Genomic DNA, 18,620 nt, shown 5'->3' on the forward strand with positions numbered 1-18,620 from the left:
CATCGCTTTTTTCATTTCTTTAATGTGATTAATAAAATGTACCGTAAATGTACTGTGTTCTTCAACGAATAAGATTATAGCCAGAATACTGGATGCAGCACGCCACAAATAGGTACTGTACTTGTAATTCTACTTTTATTAACAATCTCATTGCTATTATTATTATTTATTATTATTATTATTATTATTATTATTAGTAGTATTATTAGTGACAAATACTGTAATAATAAAGAAAATCAAAGAATAAAAACAGTACTAATATTATTAATAATTTAGCTAATGCATTATATGACACTTGCACATTTTAATATGTAATGCGTGCACATTTGTTATTTCATTTATTATTTTTCACCTCCCATAGTGTTCAACATTTAACCGAGGGTATAAAGAAGTTTGGATCAGAATCCAATATCATCCCTTACAAAAAGTAGTATACTGCAAGTATACTTGTGCCAAAATGTTCTGGTTTTAGTATACTATTGGTACCATTATACTATCCTATTTTGGCACAAGTATACTTGCACTATACACCTTTTTATATTCTCTTTGTAAGTAATGCAACATAGTTCTCAAATATTGGACATTCCTTAGATTGTATCTTACTTCTCTTTTGCATACCTCTTGCTAGATATGCACCTCCAGATTCTGGCAAATACTTTTAGAAAACCAGGTGCTACTTCTGCTCTGGATCAAAAAGCTATAATGCTCTGCGGCTGCTCGCCTATGTGGATAACTATAAAAAAAACTAGTAGAAACTAACAAATGTAAGTCTGGAAAGTATGGAATTTTGATGTTGAAAAAGTGTATGAACCCTGAGTACATTTTATTTACAGTAATAGCTGTATTTTGTGGTCGCATGACCAAAAACAAAACAAAAAAAAACAAAAAAAAATCTTTCTACCAATGAAAAAAATTCTGACAAAAAAAAACAATATATAGTTTGCCTGGGGTTATCTGAAAGGGAGCATAAGGTAATTTTGATGTAAAACAGCCGACTTCTCCTAAAATGACAAAATTCCTGTAGCACAGAGCGTCACAAGGGCTTCCGCTGAGAAAGGGTTAATTTGTGACTTGGCTCCAGCTGTGGTCCACAGAAAACATTTAAGTGTTTTTAATACTTTGTAAAAATACAAAACCAATATATTTTGGATGTTGAGGAAGTAAAATGGCTTTGTTTTTAAATGGGGAGCTTACTCTTTGGCACCCTGTTGTCTGTAACGTAAAGTGGGAAAATCCAGTGGGAGTTGGCAGACCAGAGGGTCTTTCGCATGTAGAAATTTAGAGATTTGTGTATTGTTTCATTTTACAATCGGATCTTGTTTTAGTTTTTCTTCAGTGGTTGCTCTGCACATACCACAAGATGTTAATTGTAAGAAAATGATAAACAGTGCTATTGTGTTTAATGTGGCATTTCCAGTGACATCAGACAAGAGGCTGCCAATAAAGTGTTGTGGGCAGTTGATGACAAAACTTTCAGCTGTCTTTTAATCATTAAGTGAAGGTAATTTTGGTGCCAGATTTTGCTTTTGTTGAACAACTGATTTACAAAGCTACATATTATTAAAAGTACGGTTATCAGCAGGAAGTGAAGACAGTCTGAAGCCCATTTCACACACAAATGCCACTACTGAGCTGTCTGAGACTTAAAAAAATTTAAAACGCCCATTCACACAGCACGAAATTGTGCAATCTATGCTGGTATAATACCATCGTAACCCTTTCACACAGCCAAAGGGATCATGCGAGTATAACTTTCAAACCTGTCAGTCAACAGACCGTTTTCATGGCAACGGCGATTCGCCCGTAAATTACAGCATCACGCAGTGTCCCTATTTGTGAATTCACATTCCCATAAAGGTAACAATTCCTTAACTTATTCCAGACTCCAATTACTACCTCGTTCTTGATCAGCCATTGAATTTGAAAAAAATGAAAGCATGTAACACAGACGACAAAAACACGTCCAGTATACAGTCACGTGGGATACTGACTTTCAATCCACGTCCACTGTAGCGTTTCAGTGCTGGCATAGCATTTCACACAGGAGTTAAGACGGTTCAGTGCTGTCTCTGAATCGCCTCGGGAGGTGGTTCACTGATGGCTTAGAATATGACAGCTCTGTGACGGTATAGGCAATTCACACAGACCGGTTCTGAGCCATCTTAACTCGTCTGCGTGAAAGGGGTATAAGCCTGTGAGGAACAACTAAACATGTAATTATATTCAGTTGGAATAGAGTAAATGCTGAGTGTATTGAACACCAGTGCCAACTGAATGATTGTCTAAAGGGAAATGAGTGTCGGTATCAAAAGGTTATGGTAACAAGACATAATGAATAGCTGGTAGTTTCAAAGCAGTTGAAATTGACCAGTTGATTTATGTATGTAGGTATTTTATATTTATAGTACCCATACATGGTACTGTATACAATAGTGACGCCTAATGTACATTTATACTTTGTCAGCAAAATACTGTAATTAGGTTATAAGTGAAAAATATATTAGTCTACAACCAACATTTTTAATATCCTGGAAATTACAACCCACATAGTATAGCCTAGTCACCATTCTGTTGTAATTAACCCTGTTAGCACTACTGTAAGTAACTTTAGAGACAAAATACCTCTCTTCCAGACCTATATACAGAACTGCAGTGCTGAAAGAGTTAATATGCATTAGCCATAGAGTAAAGATTACCAGAAAGAAAAAAGGTTCTGCTTAACTAATGGTTTCATGATTTGATATGAAACATCACATTTGTAATAATCTCTTTCTGGGAAAGTAAAACACTTTATGGGTTGATTTTAGTGACATATCCCTCACTTCAAGATGGTAGGCTGCCCATTAAACAGGAAGCATGGAGCCAGACGGCACACAATCCTCAAGTTCTTCCGGCCATAAAATGTAACCATCTTTCCAGGCAGACCAATAAATTAAATCCCATTCGTTTTTAAGAAGTGTTCTGCCTTGGCAGAAAGGGCTGAGACAGACACAAAGGTTGTGAAATTTCTTCTTTTAGTGGATTAAACCGTTAATCTTTTTTTATAAACTAATTGCTAATACAGGATGCCACATAAAATGAAGCTTGCAGTGGATTATAATACATTTCAGACTTGTGTTAGTTGTTTTATTTATTGCCTTTCTGGTTGTTTACAGTTCTTGTAATTTTACATTGGGAGTTTAGATCTAAACAAGTTACTTATAAAACTCAAGATCAGCTGCAGTATTCAGAAAATCCAATTTCAGGCTGGGATGGCAATACTGCATTGATTTATAGATGATACATTAGTAATAAAATACAGATTTATTAAAAAGTCTTGATGCAGCCTTACATGGTTTGTATTCTGATTCAGAGTTCATGTATTTAAATGTATAATTGAATAATACATTGGTCAATACATGAATACATGTACCAATATCTCATTAAGGTACAATAGGGAAGATTGTAATATTATACGCAACAAAGATGTAAAACCAAATGCCACATTGTATAAAAACTAAATTTCCCCAAAATACTAGCAACGTCAGCCATTGCTGTCTGGGTAGATGTGGCAGATTTAAAAGGCTGGCTGAACTAGTGAGGAGTGGGGGAGCAGAGAGTGGAGAGTAAGGAGAGCACCAAAGCAAAATGTTGTACAACACCACAACTAAATGAACAAGCAGTAAGTTCAACTTTACAAGAGAAGCAAAGTAGGAAGTCTTTTACAAATAGTGACAAGAGCATTAGAAGTTTGTATTACCTGAGGAAACAAAAGTAATTCTTCAGTGCCGTTGTTGTGCGTTTATAAAACAACCGGTGTGGCTGCAAGTGTTGTGTCTGATAAATCCAACAACCAGGATAGACTAAGCAAAGCTTGAAGAAAGGACGCCGTGCTGGAAAGGAGCCAGGCTTGAAGCCCGGGAACCAGGAAAGACAAAAACAGCGAGTACTATAACACACACTGGGATTCAATGTGTTATTGTAGAACGGGATTGTGTTGTTTTCAGATTGATAAACCTACAACAGTTCGGGACTGTAATTATACCATGGCTGTGGTATCCATTGTTTACCTGAGATTCAGCAGAGATTCACAGGTCTACCAGTGGACTGCAAATTAATTCATTTGTTTGTGCTAACAGAAGTATCGAGTCAGCTGGTGCTGGTTTTAAAAGAGCAGTGTTTAAAATGTCCTGCAATTGTTAACAGGAGAATATTAACCAGCGTTGTTAAATAAAAAATGTTTATTTTAAGTTGGTTTTAAAAAAAACGTTTGCTTTTACAACCTACGTGTGCCAAAGCAGGCTGGGTTTCCACCTTGTTCCAGGAGGGGGAGCCAAGACCTAGAAAAGAATAACCGTGGATTACAAAATTTATAAAAGTACTTGGAATTATGAATGTTTCAACTAGCACCAGGTTACAGTAATGTGTTTGTTCCTCCAGAAGGGACAACATTGAGCTGTCCTCAGTGTAGTACCTCAATGATCCAAGTGTGGCAGCACTGGACGTGTGCTACCACTACTACAGTACACCCTCACTATAATGCCCTTCCTTATAACGAACCTTCAGCTATAACGAGTCTGGCCCCTGGACCCCAAATTAAAAAAATAAAATAAAATAATAATAATAATCTAAAGTATGTGAAGTCTGAGAAGTACAGGAGCGCTTGGAGTAGGAGGGGCTTTCATATCGGTCGAATAGCCTAATTGTAGGATTGCCAGGCACGGACCACAGGAGCTGCTGGTGATTGGCCGCGGTGGAACGAGGCGGGACTAATTGGGAGTAAAGGCCAGTGATGGGGAGGGGGGGGGGCTGTTGTTATTGTTAAGCAGAGAGAAGCAAATACAGACAGAATAGTTCCACCCCGGGATTCCTTTTAAAAATTAATTTGTTTTCACGACGTAGGACGTGGCCCAAAGCGACTTGTTAATTGTTAGTTAACAATTGGCAGATTGTCTTTGTAATACATTTTTTATAGTGTAATAAATATCGAGTTTGGCCCTGAGTCGACTGATAGTCTTCTTATAGCATTAAGGATTGATGTTTACAATATATACACACACTGTCAACTTTCCGGTCTGTACGCACGGGATCATGCCACCTCACAGTGAAGTCAACTCTTTTGTCTTAATAAGAAGAGCACGCTGTGTAACTGCCTCTGAAACAAAAATAATTTTATGTTGCTACAAAGCTGGAAACTACATTGTTCGTGTGATAAAAAAGGAGTAACGCAGGCATATCTCTGTTGTGAATATAGGTTGTCAAAAGGCACTCACAAAATAAAATTGATTAAAGAAAAAAAACTTGAGGATCTGATTAACTTTTCATGAAATACATTAAATACAGTGGCTAGTGCATAATACATGATAGTTTCATCATCAGGTTGATTTTATTCTAAACTATCCTGTATTATGCACTTTCCACTGTTTTTTTTATTTTATTTTTAACTGTCTATCATGTATTATGAATTTCTCTGTATTTAAAGTATTATGGATTTTCTTGTTACTGCATCTTGTAAAGTGCTTTGTGATGGTGGTCCACTATGAAAGGCGCTATATAAAATAGATTGATTTTGAATAAAATTTTTAACTTCAATTCAGGATTTTTGCTTTTTGTATTGCGTTTTAATCCTTTAACAAATTGGATAAAGCAAAGGCAGAATAGTGCATACAGCGCCTATAGAAAGTCTACACCCCCTTGAACTTTTTTCACATTTTGTTGTGTCAGTGCCTTTTAAATGAGGATTTTTTCCACTTATCTACACACCATACTCCACACTGTTAAGGGGAAAAAGTTTTTATTGAGAAAAAAATTATATCTTAAATACAAAACTGAAAGATCATAATTGGATAAGTCTTCACCCCCCTGAGTTAATACTTGGTGGAAGCACCTTTGGCAGCAATTACAGCTGTGAGTCTGTTGGGAGAGGTCTCTACCAACTTTGCACACCTAGATTTGGCAATATTTGACCATTCTTCTTTACAAATCTGTTCAAGCTCTGTCAAGTTCCTTGGGGAGCGTTGATGGACAGCAGTCTTCAAGTCATGTCACAAAACTTTTGCCACATGGCTACAGAATCTCCTGAGTGTTTTTTTGCATACTTCAAACAGGATTAAAGGTGGGTTTTCTTGAGTAATGGCTTGCTTCTTGCCACCCTACCATACAGGCCATATTTGTGGAGTGCTTGGGATATTGTTGTCACATGTACACTTTGACCAGTCTTGGCCATAAAAGTCTGTAGCGCTTGCAAAGTTGCCATTGGCCTCTTGGTAGCCTCTCTGATCAGTCTCCTTCTTGTTCGGTCATCCAGTTTGGAGGGACAGCCTGAACTAGGCAGGGTCTTGGTGGTGCCATACACCTTCCACTTCTTAATAATCGTTTTGACCATGCTCCAAGGGATATTCAAGGCCGTTGATATTTTTTTAATACCCATCCCCTGATCTGTGCCTTTTAACAACTTTGTCCCGGAGTTCTTTTGAAAGCGCCTTGGTGCTCAGGAGGAACTGCTGAATTTATCCTGAAATCATGTGACTCATTACAATTTAACACAGGTGGAGGCCACTTAACTTGCTGTGTGATTTTGAAGGCGATTGGTTACACCTGTGCTAATTTAGGATTGCTATTACAAGGGGGGTGGACACTTATCCAACCAAGCTATTTCAGTTTTTATTTTTAATTAATTTTCTACACATTTCTAGAATATTTTTTTGACTTGGAAGTTGTGGGGTAGGATGTGTAGATAAATGTGAAAAATATATATTTTAATGCATTTTAATTCCAGGCTATAAGGTAACAAAAGGTGAAAAGGGGGTGTAGACTTTCTATAGGCACTGTACATGTAACAAACAGGTACATGTAATTCTACTTTTGTTCATAATATCATATCTGACGTTGAGAAGAACTCTGAAATAAAACTCTGGACTGTGTTAAAGAATATTTGTGTTAATAACTGTGTTTTACACTTTAAGTTTATGGGACAAGCCCAACCCTAGATAGGCCCTGGGGGAGAAGAGAAGAAAGTTTAATTTAGGGCCCTAAACTCCGGGCAAGGTTTTATTTTGTGTTTTGTTTATTTGAACACTTGGAAAGAAAATAAAACCAACCATTGTTTTGTACACGTCTTGCCATTCCTTCAACACGTTCTACACTCAGCCAGCAATCCTACAATTATGTGGACCTCACAGTACACAGTAATTATAATGATTTTACATTATTACACTTATACTTTATTCTTCACGTACAGTAGTCCATACTGACCATTACGATCATGTTTCATAATGCGTATCATATCGTATAGTCACATGCTTATTGTACCCTTTTGAAAGCAAAACGGTGTTGCATCAACTAGCCAAACTGTACAGGCTGGATGGATTTTCTACCAGTTTGATTGTTTAATTTAATTATTGTATGATAACCCATTACATTAGGTCCTGCCAGTGATACAGTGGTACTTGCAAATAGTAGTGTCTATATAGGGTTTTGTAATCTGTTAATTGTAATGTATTTCATTTTACAGGTGCAGTGGCACTGTAGAGCTCGCATGGTTACTGGAGCAAACTTCTATATTGTTGGCCGTGACCCGGCTGGAATGCCTCACCCTGAAACTGGGAGGGACCTGTACGAGCCAACACATGGTGCTAAAGTGCTGACAATGGCCCCCGGCCTGATTACTTTGGAAATCATTCCTTTCAAGGTTGCAGCTTATAACAAGAAAAAACAGTGCATGGATTTCTATGACCCAAAAAAGTAAGTATAGTTTGATGTAACAAGTAGAGATTTCAGCCAATTTATCTCAGCCATCCTTTGTTTTTTATATTTTATATTATCCCTAATCACACAACTGGGGGTGCATTAAGAGTACTCAAGCACTACACATTTTTAGTTCTTGAGTACTGGAATGCTAGTCCAATGACAGGCAGAGCAACATTTGTGAGTTCAAGGGAAGGGATTAAAAAGACTTTACTCTTTGAAATGAATTGAACACACTTACCCATTACATTAAGTGTAGGAATATAAGGATCTAATAATATTTTTATACAAATACAAACTTGGATACTTTATTTAAAACAGCCCCTTTAATGCAGTTCGTGTGTGTGTGTGTGTGTGTGTGTGTGTATATATATATATATATATATATATGCGGATTAAATATATAAATATATATATATATATATATATATATATATATATATATATATATATATATATATATATATATATATATATATTTATATATTTAATCCGCATGTAACTAGACCCTAAAACAAACAGGAACTTTTTTTTTTTTTTAAATGCATGTTGTTTTGTGGTGAGCCGGGGGCTTTGATGCCAAACTGTTATTAATTACAAACATTTAAGGGCATTGTAGACTCTCTTGACTAATGAATATCATGCAATCCTACAATGTTTGAATAATTAGTGATATTTCATCTAGTTGTAAAGTTAAATTCCCAGCCTTGGCAGGGATTAAAGTCACCCATGAGTAGACATCGTTCTTGAGAAGGTTGATTAAAGGACCACCCTGTTTATACTGTATATACTTTTACGTTTCAGTGCCAGTAAATTCCACTGTTAACACACTGTAAATTGTATAATTCTTGACTATAGCTCCTGAGGTTTCCCTTTTATGTATGAAATGTTATCCATTACTGATTGGGATAGACCTCTCGAGCCGAATTGCCTGAGTCATATTTCAAAGTTGCTCGATAGAGCCCACTCTACGTCGGAGTTCTCAATTATCTGGACGCTTTACACACATAGCTGGTCACTGGTCACCTGCAACGGCTCTCAGTGAACCACCTCAAAAGCCAGCTGACACCTATCTGGGGGTGTATTTGGACTCCAGGTCCATGATTGCCACTCTGTTTCAAAAGCTTCTGGGCCTGATGGCGGCAGTGTCCCAATTCCTTCCCTTGGGACTCCTCCACATGCACCCTCTCCAGGCCTAGTTCAATTGCAGGGTTTTTCAACCTGTTGTTGATCAACACAACCTGCTCGCTGTGTCTCATCACCTATATGAAAATCCTTTCATGATGGAAACACCCAGCTCGCCTACGCTTGGGCCGAATTGGCCCAGGAGAGCCTGGTTCTCAGCACTGTTGCAGCACCTGGATGGCCAGCCTTGAGACCTGCATGTGCGTCGTGACCTGCTCAGCTAGGTGTGGGGGACCCTGTGGCATCCCATCCCAGCGAGCCTGCAGCTGTGTGTCTGGCCCCTGATCGGCTGCAACGAAGCCAGCCCGGTCTCTCGGATGAGCTTATTGTAACCCTCTAGAATGCCAGGGCCGGTTCTACATGTTTCCAGTATGGGTTTAAATGGAGACCCCATCACTTGCCCCATGGCAGCCATACTGCAATTTTTGCAGGACTTTTTTTAATGAGGGGAAATCTCCCACTACTCTTAAGGTCTATTTGGCAGCTATTTCAGCTTGTCCTATTAAAATAGAGCTCACTTCCTGGCAGGACAGTTTTTGAGGGTGTGTCCCTCCTTGGAAGGACCTTGTCCCTCGCTGGTGGTTGGATGTGGTGCTTAACAAAACCACCATTCGAGCCCCTGTATTCAGCAGAGCTGAAATATTTATCTTTTGAAGGCGGTTTTCCTACTAGCAATCACCTCTGCAAAGCTAGTAGGTGAAATGCAAGCATTTTCCATTCCCAAAGCCTGCCTATTTTTCACAGAGGCCAGGACTAAGCGGAGAGAGCTGACAGAGGGTGTTCCCCAGTCGTCTCTGATCGAAAAGAAGGCGGAACCAGCCGAGTATCTCTTCATAAGAGGAAGAAAAATGATTTGAACAGAAAAGCACAGACACTTATAGAGCATCATGGCAGAGAGCAGACGGCAGAGAAAGACACGGCAGCCCTAAGACGCGCACCTGTAAGCGCAGATAGTTTTGTGATAGATACTAGGTGTCTGCTTTGAAAAGTATAACACGCTGGATACTTACAGCATGTACATGCTTATATTTGTTCTATAATTGTTGTTGGTTCAAATTTGTGCACTTTCTTTTGTTTGTTTTTTTTGTATTTTGCAGTTGCATTTTTATAAATAGTTATAAAATACTTTTTTTTACTTGTTTTCTTTGTTAGGGGTGTCTTAGTGATTTACAATAAGTTTGGAACCTGAGTGATTGCTCTAAAGTCACTAAATCGGCAAAATCCAATAATGTTGTGTTTTATTTATTTATTTATTTATTTTTTGCAATGTTCCCCTCATATAAGTAGTAAAAAAAAAAAAAAAAAAAGAGTAAAGTTTTTGGTTGAAATAATTGGTATATTATTATTATTATTTATTTCTTAGCAGACACCCTTATCCAGGGCGACTTACAATTGTTACAAGATATCACATTATTTGTACATACAATTACCCATTTATACAGTGTTTTTTTTTTTTTTTTTTTTTTTACTGGAGCAATCTAGGTAAAGTACCTTGCTCAAGGGTACAGCAACAGTGTTCCCCACCGGGGATTGAACCCACGACCCTCCGGTCAAGAGTCCAGAGCCCTAACCACTACTCCACACTGCTTCTTTCCTCAGGACTATCACTTTGATTATATAGTGATTTGAAACATGTTTTATATCTATAAAGTTACTTTTAATTCAATTTGAGCAGCACATGGTCTAAAATGTAATTTGTGTTCCCCAAAATGAAATAAGACCTGACCAGCCTGACAAGGTCAAAATAATTGGACTGCAAAGGTTAAAATTGCAGTACTTTAAAATACAACAGTGCAGTACACATTCTGACTCCTTCCATGTCTTCAGTGTATATACTGTACAATGCTAATTTATATAGACATTTCAATGGCCGTTGCTGTTTTGTAATTCGGTGTAATTCGGTGTATGTTTTTACGTACAGGGGTATCTTAGAATTGCCATAACAATGTGAGCAAGGAATGGAAAAAATTAAACACTGTTGTGGAAGCTGATTTACATGGTTACTTCAAGAAATGGCCACTTGTTTGTAACATTTCTTGCGTTCTTAAGTCACTACAACATAACACTTCCATGAATCTATACTGTTCAAATCTTTTAGAAAATAAAAAAAGTAAACATGGAGTATAATGCTAAACTAGACTAGCCTGATTGATTCATGTACACTGTAAAACATTTCTTTTTAAACAAACAGTAATGTGTTGCATTAGGGAATACACACAAACGTTGTATTCCATAATTTAAAACACTATGCGTTCGTTTTACAATTGTATAGTGTTAGATATTTTGAAAATCGCCAGTTCTAAATAATTTAATAAAATTAGTTCAGCGGATAAAAAAAAAGTATTTCTGAACAATAACTGCTTTAATAAATACGATGCTAACATACGCAATTCAATAGTGAAAATTCAAAGGTAAGCATTTGATTTAATTTTACATTTCTAAAACAAATGGGCCACTAATGCAGACGTCTTCCTCTTACGTGCTTTTAGAACAGAATTCTGTTTAAGCGTATACAAGCCAAATGTCTCCCTCAAAACAACACCCCAGTGCACCTTAAATAAGAACATAAGACATTTTACTAGCGAGAGGAGGCAGTTCGGCCCATCATGCTCGTTTGGTTAAAAATCTTGCAAACAAAGTAAATTAGACAAGACAACCACTCTAGCTATTATAATAAACTGTATGTACGTTGTATTGCTTTCATGCTGAACCTGTAGCCATCTGCATTGGCAGACTTTTGCAGTGTGACTCAGAAGCTTTATAGGTCCTGTGATTTCCTCTGCAGATGAAGCGTCATATTGATCCTGTTAGGGAAACTGATATGCTGGCAGGGAAGTCCTGTATTCTTTCTCGTCTTTCCACCGCTCATGCATGCAATTCAAAACACAGAATTTTCACAGCTATCGCATTACATGCACATAAAATATGGATTAACATAAAATCCAAAGAATATAAAAACATCCCTAACATTTTTGACATGTGGTAGTTTTAAAGACACGTGTCAGCAAATTTAAATATTTGCGCTTTTAGCAAATGCACTGTAATGACGAAATAAACAAGCATCAATGAACCCATTTGATCAGCTTCTAGCACATTCCTGTTTTATGTGTTACTTTGCTATTACTTTTTTATAAGTAATATGCACTGGGGTTCACTTACCTAAACTAAAAGAATGGCAGAAACTACAGTAAAAGTAAACTTCGGCAAAGAGATCAAGTTGGCGATCTGAAAGATGTTTCAATAAACTGGTGGCATTTCCTCCTTTTTGTTTTTCACTTCTTAAAACACTTTCAACATTTTGACTGTCCTTCAACCAAATTGCTGTTGTCATCCAAAATAGTTCCACATCAAGCTTCTTTCTCCGGCATTCACTATGACTGCTGCAGTAATTTAATTTTCCTAGAACGCACAGGGTAGTTGGTCGCTTCCGCTAAGCGGAAATGAGTAAGCTTAGTTCATTTTTTTTTTTTTTAAAGCACACAATTACAGAGTTTTGTTTTAAAAGATAAAAAAAAGACTGTATTGAAAAAACACGATACTTAGATATTTTTATTTTGCCCCGATTTATTAGGTATCGTAACATTTTGGTATCATGATATACTGTAGGATCAATATACCGCGGAACTCCCCACACCTTTTTAGGTTCTGTGGACTATATGTCATGGGTCCTCAAAACATGGGCTTTGTGGGGCTACACAGAGGTATTTCCCAATGAGTAATTGTGACAGAAATATGAGTTTTGGTTGTAAATCTCCCTCCCGACCTGTGAGGGTGCTAAGCAGCGAAAGAGAAAGGCTTTGGACAGGCTGGCCTGACAGTTCTTTCCCTGGGCCGGGAAGTTGGTCAGTCTGGAAGAAGGCGAGACTGTTGCAGGAACGTATTGACCCGGAAGGGAAACGACGTAGCAGCTGCAGACAGTAGAGACAGCTGCACTCGTTTACCAAGGGGTCATGCGTGATAGTATAAAGGGGACGGAGGATTGTAAATCTTTTCCTACGCTTGGTCCAGAGAAGCACGGAACTGGAAGGACCGGGAGAGTTCCCACTTGAATTGTATTTGTGAAAAGTGTTTGAGTGTTTTGTGTGTTTTTGTTGCTGTTAGTAATTGTCTTTTGTTTGTAAATTCACTTGACGGCTAACACGTCTCCGGAGCTGTCGCCTTGGGCCAGCACTACCCAGAACAACATTGCACTACAGTCCCTGTTAAATTGTTATCATCCACCACCACTACTGCACGCACCCGGACTGGTGACCGTGTATTGTATTGTGAGGCGGATAACGTGTATTATTATTTGGTCTGCAAACCTTTATCGTTTCCTTCCACATTGGTATGTATTGCAGGAGGATTATTGTTTGGTTGCCAGACCGGGACTTTTATAAATAAAAAGTCCCTTTTCCAAACCGGATTACAGTTTCTTTGTGTGATTATTTCTGCACTGCATCACCTCTGCACCTGTTTCTAATCAGCAGCCACTTTGCCACAGTAATGAATAACATTTCTATTTCAGGTAACCAGGGTTATGATATATAACCTAGGACCTGTTTTTTGTAAAGTATTGTTAAATTGGTACTTATGAAAGATGAAGAACAATGGCACTGGCTCCTGTCAGACATGGGCTTCCCCATTCAGTTCTGTGGTGAATTGTGCTTGACTCTCAAATTCTGTGGTGGCTGTGATGCCTAGAATAGATATATCTACTGGTGGCTAGGAGGAGACCACTAGATTTCAACCCAGGCCTCCACGTAGAAAAGCATCAGAAACAAGTGAATTAGCTTGCAGCACCATTTAACCCCCATATATCTAGAAGATATGGCAACGTTTCATTTTTATTCCCCCCTAATACACCAATGCAAATAATAAATAAACAAACAGGTGAAGTAACCAATGTGTATAACATACCATTAATAATGTGAAGCTTTAACATGAATCAGTGGTGAGGCTGTTGGAAAGTTCACATCCAAATGTGTGGGATTTTTTTTTTTTGTAATAATACCAGTTCAGTTGCATCAGTGGTTAAGTTTGTGAGACCAAAGGACAATGTGCAATCTGAATTTCAAAGACTTCAGTTGGCGCCTTCTGAAATTTATGGAAACCGGTGTGCTTTCAACTGATCTTTTAGCATACTGACGGGCTGTGCCAAGTTTAAAAAAAAAAGAAAAAAAAGTATGCTAATGGACAACAAACCTCCTAAAAGACTTTGTTAAAGTGTAATGTCTCAAGTAAATGCATGCTGTTTCTAATTTCACCACGTATTAAGTGTTCTCTCAGGAATATGGTTTCTGCACTTTTTGGCTTCCCCACAATCTTATATTAGAACAATGCAGTAGCCTGACTGACTGGCACAAATTCTGCTTTGTACTATTTGGTGAAGATTATTTGTTTTATTGTATAGTTCTCCCCCTACACCCTCTTCACTCACAAAACCTTTTGTGTCTACTGTTGCTTTTGTTAATCTAGTCTCTGGAACTTTTTTTTTTCTTCTTGTATTTTGAGACACATTGTACATTTAATTTTATCTTACTAAATACATTTTAATTAGTGCTGCTCCAATTTAATAAATTAATCAGCCCGATTAATCAACTAAAGAGTTGAACGCCGATTCCATTTTTTTTTCTTTCATTTAATCGTGCAGTTCTGTTTTTGTATATAAAATAAAATCAACCAATAAAAGATCCTGCATTTTGTCTGTGGCAGTTCAATCATAAGTGAGCAGAGGCGGGACATGAACAGTTGAAGGTCTTTAGTAGGTCTAACCAATGGAAAGAGTCAAAGATCTGCCCTGGTTTTACAGCTGTCCAACCATTAGTGAGCAGAGGCGGGACATAAATGTTAGGATAGGGTGCAAGCATAGCTGCATTTCACGTGATATTGCTTTTTATAGAAACAGTTATGGAGAATTATATTGAGAACTTCAGTTATATTTTGAATTGCTTTTTACAAATTAAAATAAAAAGTTATAAAACAGAGATTGTAGTTGATTTGGTTACAAATCAATTTTCAAGAGCTTTCTAAAAAAAAAATGGCAGTGTACACCAGAAATAACTGAAGGCACCAGTTCTTCAAATAGAGGTAACTATGTGGAATTACTTTCTCTGATTTCTGACTACGACAGCATGTTAAGCAGTCACTTGTCAATAGCCACCGTATTCTCGGGTACCTGTAACAAGATTCTGAACGGATTAATCTCTTCGGTAACTCGGGTTCTGCTAGATTCAGAACTACAGGAAGGAAGCCAAGTATGTAGCTATGTAAACAACCGATGTTCTGTGAAAATGTGTTCTATTTACTAAAATAAAAATAATAATAAAAATGCTTTTAAAAAGACCAAATTCCCATTGGCATATATATTTTTTTTTATTGTATTGTATTGATTTTTTTTTTTTTTTTTAGTATTACTGCACGGATTAATCTACCAGATTTTTTTTTTTTTTTTTTTTAAATCAGTGAATGCCCATAACTTAACCGATCAAAAATTTGAATCGATTGACAGCTGTAATTTCAATGTATTTACAGATGCCATTTTTTAGCTTTGAATTACACATCAGACAGCCGTTTAAGAACAACCTGGTCGGTTTAAACTGATCTAGAAAGCTCAGTGATGTTGACACACTTTATAAATGTATCCATTCTGTTTTTTACATATCAGTTTAAGATGATGTGCGTTTGTTTGTCAAATCTTGACCAAAACCCCTGTTTTTAGTGTAACCATTCTTTTGTTGATGGACATAATTGATTTGCATCCTGTTTAATCCATCATCTCACCCAGAGGATTGTCAGAAGTGTGCTGTCTGTGATAGTGGCTTTGTGATTTGGACATCTAAAAACAAGGAGCTGACCCAAGGTCGATAGGTTGCTTTTATAGCTTTATTGAGTGCGGAGAAAGTGTTTCTACCTTGGCTGAACTCCAACTTGTGACCCTGAGAGAGAGAGAGAGTCCTTGCCACTGCCAATTCAGACCCTTTGTTCTGCTGAGAAATAAGCCTGCAGTACTTTAAAATAGACAGGCCAGCATAACAAAAGAAATGATGTGTTGGTTATCAGTAATACTTTATATCCAACAGGACTGATCACTTTATTTATGTAAAATAATCCAATCAAAATTGAATATTCTCATGGACCCTGAGTAAAACATTATTAAAACAACAAATTTATATTTTAAATGTTGATCATATTTGGAATGAGAATGACTATTAAAGATTTTACAGCATGGAACACATTACTGTACATGTACAGTTATTTTTCTATAATCTATAAAGAACTGGTCATGTCTGATCGTGGTACACTTTTGGTCTCAACAAAGTACATATTTTAATATGGCCATTCCCTAAAAATGTAACATGTAGTACAGGGGGCACACATGGTGCTTTTTGGTAGTTTTTTGTAAATAACCAGGCACATCTGGAATATGTTTCCATCTGTTGAACGAATCTGGGTAGCAGGTTTAGGGCTTGATAGTGCTGTTGACACCAAGTACAACATGTTAACACTCACTAATGTTGGGAACAAGAATATGCAGACCCTGGAAGTCAGCCAGGGAGCGCATACTCAGAACTGTTGTTTAAACCCTTGGCCTAGAGTCATTGCCATTTAGACTACACTTTATGCAATTTTAGGATCCACATTGGCAGTGTTAGTATGATAGAAGAATATGCTTATCTATTGAGCTGCTCACTTTTAGACCCACAAAAAAAGACTTCAAAAGTGCTCATGAAAAATACTAACTCCAAATAGGAGTCTCAAACAGAACCAATTATGTGTTTGGAATTATTATTTATTTGCAGGATAAACTTAAGTTTGGTGGCTGGTGCTCTGGTTATGTTTGTTGTTGGCACATTCTTTTTTTCCCCAGTTTGCAGGAAAATGGCTTGGTATTGTCTAACCAAGTGTCTTAAACCAACACATGTTTTAGTTTATTTTCAATTAAACTACACAAAGTCATACCACACAAGAATGCAACTTTAAGAAAAAAAATATGTTATATAATTCTTTGTTGACCCAGAGATTAACACAAGCAGTTTTTTGTTTTAACCAAGCATTGGTCAATTATGGCATTTGGTGAAATTCTTGTGCTTCTTTTTATATAAAAATAACTAATCTGAAAACAATTATCAGGGTTTATAGTTTCTGATATTGATGTGTTTTTTTTTTTTTTTCAGCCATGAAGATTTTGACTTCATCTCTGGAACACGTATGCGTACAATGGCACGCGAGGGCCAGAATCCACCAGCGGGTTTCATGGCTCCCAAAGCCTGGGTCGTGCTGGCTGAATACTATACAACTTTACAGAAAGCTTAAGTTTTATTAAGTGAATAACAATCTTTTAACTGTTAATGTATTTTACGGGGACCACACAATTACTATTACCATTACTTTGTTGTGGTGTGTCAGGAAGTCGTTTCCCAAATGCAGACCCTTGCTTCAAAATCTATTGATGTCTTATGGGTTCTATTATATGTTGGCACCTAACAAAGTAGTGTTTTTATGGGTGTGTTTTAGTATGGCTGCAAAATGTCCTACCTTTCTGTTACAGTACTGTAAAAAAATGAAAACGGATACAATAATTAACTTTTTAAAATGGGATATGCTGCAGTAATATCTCTCTACTAAAATAGCTTTACTATTTGGGAGAAATACAGCCTGATATTTCTCCCGTCAAATTCTGTCAATTGCCTTTCCTTGTCATTTCAAAGACATTTAAAAATTAAAGACAAAGTGTAAAGTTTTAAAAAATCGTAATCATGTTAGTTACATAACTAAATACATTACATGTCTAATCAAGGCCCTTTAAGCTTTGAAACCCACGCCTAATGTAACCAGGGAAAAATGTTTTTGTCTTTTTATTCCTTTTATTTTCTTAATCTTTAAGCCCAAGTTAAATGTCTGCAATTTAGTCTTTTTTTAAGGAAACGCTTTAACTTAAGAAAATTAAACACTTGTATAGAGTCCAGGAAAAATAAATAAGTTCATACAAGATACCATATTACTTATTTTGTAACCTTATTGTACGTCTAACAGTGTGACAATAAATATCTATATTAACATTATTGTTTCAGTAGTCACAAGTGCTTTTGTCAGGTAACATAACAACCTTTGTGATTCCCCCCCCCCCCCCCCCCCCCGCCAAATTCCCTATACTAGTGAGTCATGCAATATTTCTACAGTAAATACAGTACCAGTGTTCAAACTGTAAACAACTTCTTAGTCTAACTTACATTTCTCTCCCTTTTGATACAGTATCTGAACTGAAGAAAAGCTGCGCTGACACTTTATAACACAAACATCTTATTCAGCATTCATTTTATAACTAAATAAATATTAGGCCTATTACGTGGTTATCTTTCCTAATATATTTACTTTTTTGCTGTGAGAGGAGCTGCAGCTTTCTCCGGGAGACGCTTCAGCCCCGCTTTCCCTCTTCCCCTTGTCTGATCCGCCGTCCTTCTCGCACTTGCTTGTCTGTCGTTTCGAACTGAACTCCCAACTGCCATTTAGCTAGGCTATTTCTAGTTTAAAAACTGCTAATTAAAATGATCCATGAGTGGGAATGTTTTTATTTATTTATTTATTTATTTATTTATTTAAATATAGCATTGATTACATGGTGCTTTATGCATGGTTAATTCACGGAAAGTTAAATCTTTGCTTCACTATAGAGAGGGAGTTATTTTATTTTGTATTTTAGTCAGATGTGTGTTATGTGTTCCGCGGCG

At 37.0% G+C, this 18,620-nt stretch overlaps 1 protein-coding gene across 2 annotated transcripts in view; it reads left to right on the plus strand.

Moving 5' to 3' along the window:
• The window catches only part of LOC117421429 (bifunctional 3'-phosphoadenosine 5'-phosphosulfate synthase 1), a 54,480-nt gene extending 36,526 nt beyond the window's left edge, over positions 1-17,954 (plus strand). Inside the window, exons 11-12 of one of the 2 annotated variants that reach the window (XM_059029467.1) lie at positions 7,493-7,722; positions 9,655-9,838. In XM_059029467.1, coding sequence (XP_058885450.1) covers positions 7,493-7,722; positions 9,655-9,667 — 243 coding nt within the window. In that variant the 3' untranslated portion in view covers positions 9,668-9,838. Of the gene's footprint in view, positions 1-7,492; positions 7,723-9,654; positions 9,839-17,066 lie in introns of those variants that run through there. The other variant, XM_034035851.3, reaches the window with a different exon arrangement.
• The last annotated feature ends 666 nt before the right edge of the window (positions 17,955-18,620 follow it).

Source organism: Acipenser ruthenus, chromosome 1, assembly GCF_902713425.1.
Source record: "Acipenser ruthenus chromosome 1, fAciRut3.2 maternal haplotype, whole genome shotgun sequence".
NCBI classification, from domain to species: Eukaryota; Metazoa; Chordata; class Actinopteri; order Acipenseriformes; family Acipenseridae; genus Acipenser; species Acipenser ruthenus.